The 9,096-nt window shown below is 29.7% G+C and overlaps 6 protein-coding genes across 6 annotated transcripts in view; 3 read left to right on the forward strand and 3 right to left on the reverse strand.

Annotated features, from left to right (window-relative positions):
* Positions 1 to 472: 472 nt before the first annotated feature.
* On the forward strand, positions 473 to 3,268 carry ENU1_199070 (TPR repeat protein; the record flags this gene model as incomplete). The annotated part of the gene is made up of 1 exon (XM_008862051.1): positions 473 to 3,268. One exon carries the CDS (start codon positions 473 to 475, stop codon positions 3,266 to 3,268), a length of 2,796 nt encoding a protein of 931 aa, XP_008860273.1.
* Positions 3,269 to 3,540: 272 nt separating this feature from the next.
* Positions 3,541 to 4,146, forward strand: ENU1_199080 (hypothetical protein; the record flags this gene model as incomplete). Its single annotated transcript, XM_008862052.1, has 1 exon — positions 3,541 to 4,146. One exon carries the CDS (start codon positions 3,541 to 3,543, stop codon positions 4,144 to 4,146), a length of 606 nt encoding a protein of 201 aa, XP_008860274.1.
* A 315-nt stretch (positions 4,147 to 4,461) lies between these two features.
* On the reverse strand, positions 4,462 to 5,426 carry ENU1_199090 (TBC domain containing protein; the record flags this gene model as incomplete). Its single annotated transcript, XM_008862053.1, has 2 exons — positions 4,462 to 5,073; positions 5,121 to 5,426. The coding sequence occupies 2 exons, from the start codon at positions 5,424 to 5,426 to the stop codon at positions 4,462 to 4,464; spliced, it is 918 nt and encodes a 305-aa protein (XP_008860275.1).
* Positions 5,427 to 5,625: 199 nt separating this feature from the next.
* Positions 5,626 to 6,975, forward strand: ENU1_199100 (ruvB family DNA helicase, putative; the record flags this gene model as incomplete). The annotated part of the gene is made up of 1 exon (XM_008862054.1): positions 5,626 to 6,975. One exon carries the CDS (start codon positions 5,626 to 5,628, stop codon positions 6,973 to 6,975), a length of 1,350 nt encoding a protein of 449 aa, XP_008860276.1.
* Positions 6,976 to 7,061: 86 nt separating this feature from the next.
* On the reverse strand, positions 7,062 to 8,930 carry ENU1_199110 (ATPase, AAA family protein; the record flags this gene model as incomplete). The annotated part of the gene is made up of 1 exon (XM_008862055.1): positions 7,062 to 8,930. The coding sequence occupies one exon, from the start codon at positions 8,928 to 8,930 to the stop codon at positions 7,062 to 7,064; it is 1,869 nt and encodes a 622-aa protein (XP_008860277.1).
* Positions 8,931 to 9,061: 131 nt separating this feature from the next.
* Positions 9,062 to 9,096, reverse strand: part of ENU1_199120 (zinc finger protein, putative) — a gene marked incomplete at both ends in the record, with an annotated part of 798 nt that continues 763 nt past the window's right edge. Inside the window, one exon of the mRNA XM_008862056.1 lies at positions 9,062 to 9,096. This exon is cut by the window's right edge and continues 763 nt beyond it. Coding sequence (XP_008860278.1) covers positions 9,062 to 9,096 — 35 coding nt within the window.

Here is a 9,096-nt window from a genome sequence, read left to right on the forward strand (position 1 = left end):
AAATTAAGTTATATAGTGTTTTATTCAATACCTTTTGCTTTTTTAATAAAAAATATCATTGTGGTTTATACATCATTTTATTAGAGTAATACATCATTAACTTATTAATATTATTTTAAGTAACAATAGCTTCAAATAACAAAATATGACTTGTAATTTCGTTATTATTAAACAAACAATAATTTATTAATTCTTTTCAAAACAAAATGAAGTGATTTCATTAAAAAAACATGTTCTATGCTCTAGTTGATTATGTAAAATTGATTGTACTTATCAACAATCAATACCACTTGAAAATTTAAATATTTTTTTGGTTATAAATTTCATTTTTTTCAGAACAAGTTAATACTCAACCAGATTATATAAATTATTTCCTTATCTCTTTTGATTTTTTTCCAAGTTTTACCTTTTATTTAATAAAAAAAAAAGAACTACAAATTATAGAGAACTTTAATTATTTATTAGGTCGAACATGGAACATAAAAGCAAATCAAAACAAAGAAAATGTGTTCTTGATGGGGTTGATATTGAAAAGGTTAGAAAACTTTCTCGAGATAGATCACTTGTTATTTTAAAAATCAGAAATTTTGGAACATTAAACATAGGAAATCCTCAATTTATGTCAAAAGATGATGAGGAATCAGAAAATGAAGGAATGATAGAAATACCAGTTAAAAAAGAAACCCATTTACCAGAAAAACATCATCACCACCACCATTCAAAAAAGAAAATAAAAAGTAAAGAAGAACCTCAAATTCAAGAAACTACTCAAAAGACTTATAAACAAGAAACAGAAACTGTTAATAAGAAGAATAAGCAAGATAACATTTATTCAGAAGATAATGAAACTAGTTTAGAAGAAAGAATAAATGACGCAAAAAGAGTGATGGCTGAAGAACGCAAAAAGGCAAAAGAAAGAGGTCAATCTACAAAACAACAAAAACCTATTGAAGTTAAAATTCCTGAACCACTACCTAATGATAATATAAGTTATGGTCCTAAAAGAAGTAAAGGATTTAAAATTGAAGAAATTGATGATAATAACCGTGTTATTGGAGAAATTACTCCTATGAATGATCAAAATGAAAAAAGTGTTCCAAAGAATTTTGCTAATGCAACAAATGACCCACAGATTGATCAAGAATTAGCAATTGGATATCTTTTAGTCAATAATGGAAAATTACAAGAAGCAGTTAATTATTTAACAAAATTTCTTCAAAAACACCCAAATGTATGTGGAGGATATATTGCACGTGGAACTGCTTATGCTATGATTGGTCAATACCAAATGGCAGTTGAAGATTTTAGTAGTGCTGTTATAATAGATCCAACAAATGCCGATGCACATAAGCGAAGAGGACAAACACTAATTGCCTTAGGTAAGATTGATGAAGCTCTTGTAGATATGAATGATGCTGTAAAATATGGAGGAGAAAAAGATGTTGACTGTTATAAACAACGTGGTATTTGTTACCAAATGATACGTAATTATGAATTAGCTCGTGATGACTTTGGTGTCTGTGTCAAACGTTCTCAGGGAGATTACATTGCATGGAATCATTATGGATTAAATAATACAGCATTGGGATTATTCAAAGAAGCAGCTGAAGCGTTTGGTCGTGCTGTTTCAATTAAACAAGATTTTGTTGATGGATATGTTAATCTATTCCAATTATTGAAAGACGCTGGAAAACCAAAGAAAGCAGAAGAAGTATTTAAAATCATATTTAGACTTGCTCCAAATCATTGTTTTGCTCACTATTTAAGAGGGGTATTATTCCAACAAATTGGACATCATATTAAAGCAACAAAAGAATTTGCAATTGCTATTTCAAATGTTAACAATCAACAATATGGATTAGAAAAAGAAATTGATAAACAAGTTGATTTATATCGTTATAATGGTGTGACATTATCTGCGTCTGGACAATTTAAAGAAGCTATTCTTTCATTTGATCAGGCAGTTGATATTAAAAGTGATGATAGTGCTTGGTATATGAAAGAAGTAGCATTATACACACACCATTTATTAGACCATAACTTTACAGAATGGAATATTGATTCATTTGATCCATTATTTAAAGAAGGATTTTGTAAACACCTTATTCCTGCTGCCTTACATAGATATGAAGAACAAGCTTCATACGATGACACTATTCCAGATGTTAGTGAAACAGATTTACCAAGCCAAAGTGTTATTGACAAAATTTTAATTCCTGCAATGAACATCGGTAAGTATATGCAGTATGACTCACAAGGATTTGTGCATAATGCTTCTCAATATCTCATGGGAGGATTAGCAGCAATTAATATTGGACAATACATAAGAGAAACTATTCCTGAATGGATTAAGGGTGGGTTAGATGAAGAAAGTGCTAGAAAATTGCTTGACAAAATACAATGGAGAACTTTAATGGAATTATCTACAAAGTGGAGACAAATATCTGAACCAAATGACCCTGTCTATTGGATTGATTTATTAACACCTGAACAATTTGAAGAAGGATTTGGATCACATACTCCAATGTACACTGGACAAGGAAGAGTAATTAGGTACTTCTGTCAATATGACCGGGCATTTAAAATAGTTCAAGAACTACTTCCTAAACAAGTCCAGTTAAAACCAGAATGGGTTAAAGTGGTTAAAGAAGCAAAAAATATAGGAGATATTCTTAGAGTTGTTGAGTCTAATTTCCAAGTTACGACCCCATGTAGATCTGATAATTTTGATGATCCCAAAACAGGAGAAAGAATTATCTATGAAGGAACCAACCTAGTTACTGAAATGAAAGAACCAGTAGGATATGATTTTGCCATTAAAACGCCATGCAAAAAATCAAGATGGATATTGTATGATAAAGAACTTGAAGCATGTTGGAAGAAGTTAGCATTATTAATACTCACAAGAAAAGGAGAAAAAAATGAAGAAGAGAAAATTTTACGGGCTATGTTTTCTTTCACGTTTTTCTGGTATAATTTCATGCCACTAACTCGTGGAACTGCAGCAGGAGGGTTTGTGTTTATGATGTCTGTATTAGCCTCAATAGGTAAGCAAATTGGTAAACATATTCCACAAGGAATGCAAACTGATTGGGAAGCTATTTTATGTGAATATCCACATAAATTTAGTGATGTGATGTATAATTGGATGAAAGATTCAATAATACCATTTAATATTGAATCTGTTCCAAAGATAGAAGAAGAAATACCAACTGTTAGAAAAGTGGTTGAATGTTTTAATTATTGTCCACAAATAAAATGCGAATAAGTTGACTGAATTTTTTCAAAACAATTAAAAGAATAGGTTATACAAAACAATAAAAAAAATTGAAAGGGAGATATAAAACTATTTTAAATATTTAGAAATTAAAAAAGTTGTTTTTCAAAATAGAGAGGGAAAAAACTCAGAAAAAGCGGGAAAGAAACAAAACAAAAAGGGGAATAAAAATTGGAAATCCATTCAAAGATTAAATAAGGATAAAAATTACTATAAAAACATCTCAGTAAAAATTAACTAAAATTTATAAGAATACTATTTTCATGACTGACGTAAATATATGTTTATTTGGTCTTTCACAAAGCGGGAAAACAACATTCTCTAATATTGTACGAGGAGGTGAATTTCAGGAAGATTTTGTAGAAACACAATCAAGAACTCAAGACAGATTTACGTTTACTATTGACAAAATTAGCTTCAACGGAAGTATTTATGATGAACCTGGAAATAACTTTAAAGATTTAAAAGCCACTGTCTCTACTTATGCCACCTCTGGGCTTATTCATATTTTTATTGGATCTGAAACAAATCCTACTGACTGTAAATTTATTGAACATTATATTGAACAACCACAATATAAAGACTGTGTAAATGATGATAATCTTATATGTGTTATCATGACTAAAAAAGATCTTGTTCAGGAATTTGATACAACGTCAGTTAAAGCAGCTGCAGATAGTTATAAAGGATTGTTTTATGAATTAGACTTGCATGATATAGAAATGGTTAAAAAAGTTTTTGGAGAGATTTTAAGTAAATACGCAGAAATGAAAGGAATAAAACCACAGCCTAAGCAAGAATCTTCTAAGAAAAGTGGAAAGAAAGATACTTCGAAAAAAGAGAAGAAAGGAGTTTGCATTTTGTTCTAAATCTAATTGGAATTTTGTTTTCTTTATTATTTAATTAGTTGTTTATTATTATTAATATAACATCATTTTAAGTAATATATTTTTTTAAATTTATGTTTTTTGATATAATTATAGTAAATAAAAAATGGCTCAGACAAGGCTGAAAATGTCTTCATTAATAATCTGAAAACTTTTTATCATCATTACCAATTATTAAGAAATAATAATAAACAAATCTGACCTATAAAGAAGTATTTATAAAATTATGGCAAAATATTATTAAAATAAACCCTAGAATAAAAAAATATAAAAAATATCATTTAGTATTTATAACATTCAATGAAACACATGTTTAGATTCAACAAATTTTCTTACTTTACATGCACGTTCTAATACAGAATCAGCTGTATTTTTAATATTCATTAAATGATGTAAACAAGTGTTAGAATCTGATTTTAATAAGAATTCACGATGTAACTCAATAATGGCGATAGTAATACAAATAATATCAATAAAAATTTGTTGTGAATCAAATCCACTAAGTAATACATCCCATATTTTAATAACATCTTTAATAGAAAAGTCATCAATAAATAACATACTTACCCATCTAAAACTATAGCAAGTTACATCTACATTTAATTTATTTAAATATTTCCATAATTCAAAGTCGTACATTTTTAATACACTATCAATATTCTTAAAACATTCTTTTAGTCCAGTTGGTTTATTGTCACACTCTTTATCAAACCAATCTCTAAATCTAACAACTAATGTAGTAAATCCAAAATATGCTTCTGCTTCAACCACTTCACGTGATTGACCTGATTGACTAAATACATAAAAAATAAGACCACACATCTCGTGCATTCCTTGAACGTATTTAATTGATTTATTAAAAATGCAATTTACAAAAAGTATTCTTTGAACTGATTCAAGATTTTCTTCCTATTAATTAAGTACTTTATTTTTATAGTCTAAAATAAATAACAAACATCCTTGAAGAATGTGCTATCTGGAAATATACGTGAAATATCTTTTTGTAATACTATTAAAGTTTCAGTTTTTGGAAAATTAATATTATAATAAAAGTCATTGAGAAATTGGGAATATTGTAAAGTGTACATTCTTTCTTTATCCATCCATAGTGCTGTATTTTCTGGAAGAAACCCAAAAAATACTTTCCATATTTTACTTCTAAAAATATTTATTTGAAGAACATCTTCAGGAATTCCTTTTTTTCTAATAAGTGTTTTTATACTTTCTACATCTAATACGACTTGGTTAAATGCATGTTCCATTTTTCTTCTTGAAAAAGAAAAGGTACGTTTGGTTACTGTTTCTGACTTCACACTCATCCAATGATTTTAAAGTTGAAAGGAAAGAAGAGTATCATTAAAAAATCTGAAAAATAAAAAAAAATTTCTTTTCTTTTTTTTTTTTTTGTTTTTTACAAAAAGAAAAAAAGAACTTGAAAAAACAAAATTTTGTTTTTTTCAAATGTCATTACCAACCCTTTCTGCTATAAACGAAGTCAAAGAAGTCACAAAATTAGAACGTATTGGTGCTCATAGTCATATTCATGGATTGGGACTTACCGGTCAATATACTGCTAGTAATAAAGCTGATGGACTGGTTGGTCAAGTTGCTGCACGTACTGCTATGGGAATTGTACTTCGTATGGTTCAGTCTCGACAAATTTCTGGACGTGCAATTCTTCTTGCTGGAAAACCAGGTACAGGAAAAACTGCACTTGCAATGGGACTTGCTCAAGCATTAGGAGAAGATACACCATTTACAATAATTAGTGGTAGTGAAGTATATTCATTAGCAATGTCTAAGGCAGAAGCATTAACACAAGCTGTTAGAAGGTCTGTTGCTCTTCGGATTAAAGAAGAAACTGAAATCATTGAAGGAGAAGTTGAAGAGTTAAGAATTGAACGACCTACAGCTGGTGCACGTAAAGGTAAATTAACAATTAAAACAACTGATATGGAAACAGTCTATGATTTAGGTGAAAGAATGATTGATGCTTTAGTAAAAGAAAATGTTAAGGGAGGGGATGTGATTCAAATTGATAAAGCATCGGGTTCTGTTATTGTTTTAGGAAGGTCTGCAGCAAGGTCCAAAGACTTTGAAGTTACAGATGCTAAGACAACATTTGTACCAACACCAGAAGGAGAATTACAACAAAAGAAAACTATTGTTCATACAGTTACATTACATGAAATTGATGTTATTAATTCAAAAGCACGAGGAGTATTATCTTTATTTGCGGGTGATACAGGAGAAATATCAGCTGAAATAAGAAATCGAATTGATGAAAAAGTAAAAGAATGGATACGAGTTGGTAAAGCAGAAATTCTACCTGGAGTATTATTTATTGATGAAGTACATATGTTAGATTTAGAGTGTTTTTCATTCTTAAATAATGCAATTGAACAAGAAATGACACCAACAATCGTTATGGCAACAAATAGGGGAAATGTTAAAATAAGAGGAACTGAAGAAATATCTCCACATGGTATTCCTGGAGATTTCTTAGACAGACTTATCATTGTTAAAACTCAAGAATATACTTCAGATGAAATTAGAATGATTCTTGCTGTTAGGGCTGAAGAAGAACAAGTTAGAATGAACTCAACATCATTAGATGCTCTTACTGAAATTGCTAAACAAACAAGTTTGAGATATTCAATACAACTTATTTCATTAGCTATGCTCAAAGCTAAAAAAAGAGGTGCTGAAGAAGTTGACGTTGTTGATATTCAGAAAGTTTATGAATTGTTTTATGATGCATCTCGATCAGTAAAACACATTCAAAGTGATATTAGAATGGAAGAAAATTGATTGAATTTTTTTTTTATTTTTATTATTTTTTATCTAAGAAAAACATTATTTAAATGTATCTTTAACAAAAATAACAATCAAATCAATCAATTTTGAGATAAAATACTTTGTTTTATCTTTAAATATTCTAACTCATCTTCTTTACTTACGCTACGACGTACTTTTGATAACGCTTCAATAAAATGACTTTCTTCTACTAAACCACCATCTTTTTGTGCATTTTCATATCCAACTTTTTTTACAATTTCATCAAGAGCTCTAACAGAAGCTTCTTTAACCAAAGCAGTAAGGTCTGCACCAGAAAAACCATCTACTTGAGCAGATCGTGCTATCTTTTCTAAATTGACACTGTCTGCTAATGGAACTTTTTGGCGTTTACATATAGTTTTGAGGATATCAACACGAGCATCTCTATTTGGCAAATCAACTGAAATAAGTCTATCAAGTCTTCCAGGTCTTAACATTGCTGGGTCAATACAATCTGGTCTGTTTGTTGCTGCAACAACAAAAACATCTTTTCTTACATCCATACCATCTAATTCAGTTAATAATTGATTTACAATTCTTGATACACCAGATGAATCTTCACTTCGTTTAGGTGCAAGTGCATCTAGTTCATCAAAAAATATAACACAAGGAGCACTATTTCTTGCTCTCATAAATAATTGTCTTACAGCACGTTCTGCTTCACCAACATATTTATTAAGTAATTGAGGACCTTTAACAGCAATAAAATTAGCTTTACATTCATTAGCCAATGCTTTCGCACAATATGTTTTTCCACATCCTGGTGGTCCGTAAAGAAGAATACCAGCAGGAGTATCAACACCAAATTTCTTATATAATGATGGATATTGAACAGCACCTACTACAAGTCTTTTTAATTCATTATGAACTTCTTCCATACCTCCAATATTATCCCAAGTAACATCAGGAATAGTTGTAAATCCTTCTCTTTTAGAAGATGGTTGAACAACATTTAAAGCATGATCAAAATCACTTTGAGTAATACTTAACTGAGCAAGTTCGGTTTCTGTAAATGTATTAGTACTTGATTTTAAATAGTCACAAACAGCTTGTCTTTCAGTTAAATCGTTTTGATTTTCTTCTTCAACATCTTGTTGAATAGATTTAAGATTATCAGCACCAGCCTTTCCACTAAAAATACGATGAATTGCTGCTATAGCAGCTTCTTTTGTTAATGCAACAATATCAGCACCAACATAACCTGCAGTTCCTTTTGCTAGTTTTTCAATATTCACAGCAGAATCAATTTTTAAATTAACCATCATTTTATCTAATATTTGTCTTCTTTGTGATTCACTTGGAATACCCAAAGCAATTTCTCTGTCAAATCTACCAGCCCGACGTAATGCTGGATCCAATGAATCAGGACGATTTGTAGCACCAATTACAATAACTGGTTTATCTGCTTCACTAAGTTTGTCTAATGAAGACAATAATTGGGCAACAATTCTTCTTTCCATTTCACGTTGTGCATTATCTCTTTTTGGTGTAATAGCATCAATTTCATCAATAAATAATAAAGCAGGTGCTCGTTGTGATGCTAATTGAAACAAGTCACGTATTTTACTTTCACTTTCACCAGACATTCCTCCAACAAGTTCTGTTGCTGACACTTCAATAAAAGCAACACCTACCTCTCCTGCAATAGCTTTTGCTAATAATGTTTTACCACATCCAGGAGGTCCATGTAATAAAATACCACGAGGAGGTTCAATTCCAAGATGTTTATAAATTTCTGGATGTAATAAGGGGTATTCAACTAACTCTCTCACTTCTGTTATTATTTTATCAATTCCTCCAATTTTTTCATATCCAAAAGTTCCTTTTTTTACTTCAATTTTACTTTCAGGCAATTTAGGAGAAGGGGATATTTTTGACGATTTAATTTTATTTGATTTTGAAGCTGTTGGATAGGGAGATAAACTCATCAAATAAAAAAGTTCAATTTTTAGGGTTTTGTTTTGTTTTTAATTTTTCTTTTAAACTTAAAATTGAATCAATTAGTTTTGATAATTTTCTTTTGATACATAATCTACTTCTGAATGATTACGATATGACACTATAAATAATGGAAGACAATATGAATAACTCCAA

This window comes from Entamoeba nuttalli (genome assembly GCF_000257125.1).
Source record: "Entamoeba nuttalli P19 unplaced genomic scaffold asmbl_9439, whole genome shotgun sequence".
Taxonomy (NCBI): Eukaryota; Evosea; order Mastigamoebida; family Endamoebidae; genus Entamoeba; species Entamoeba nuttalli.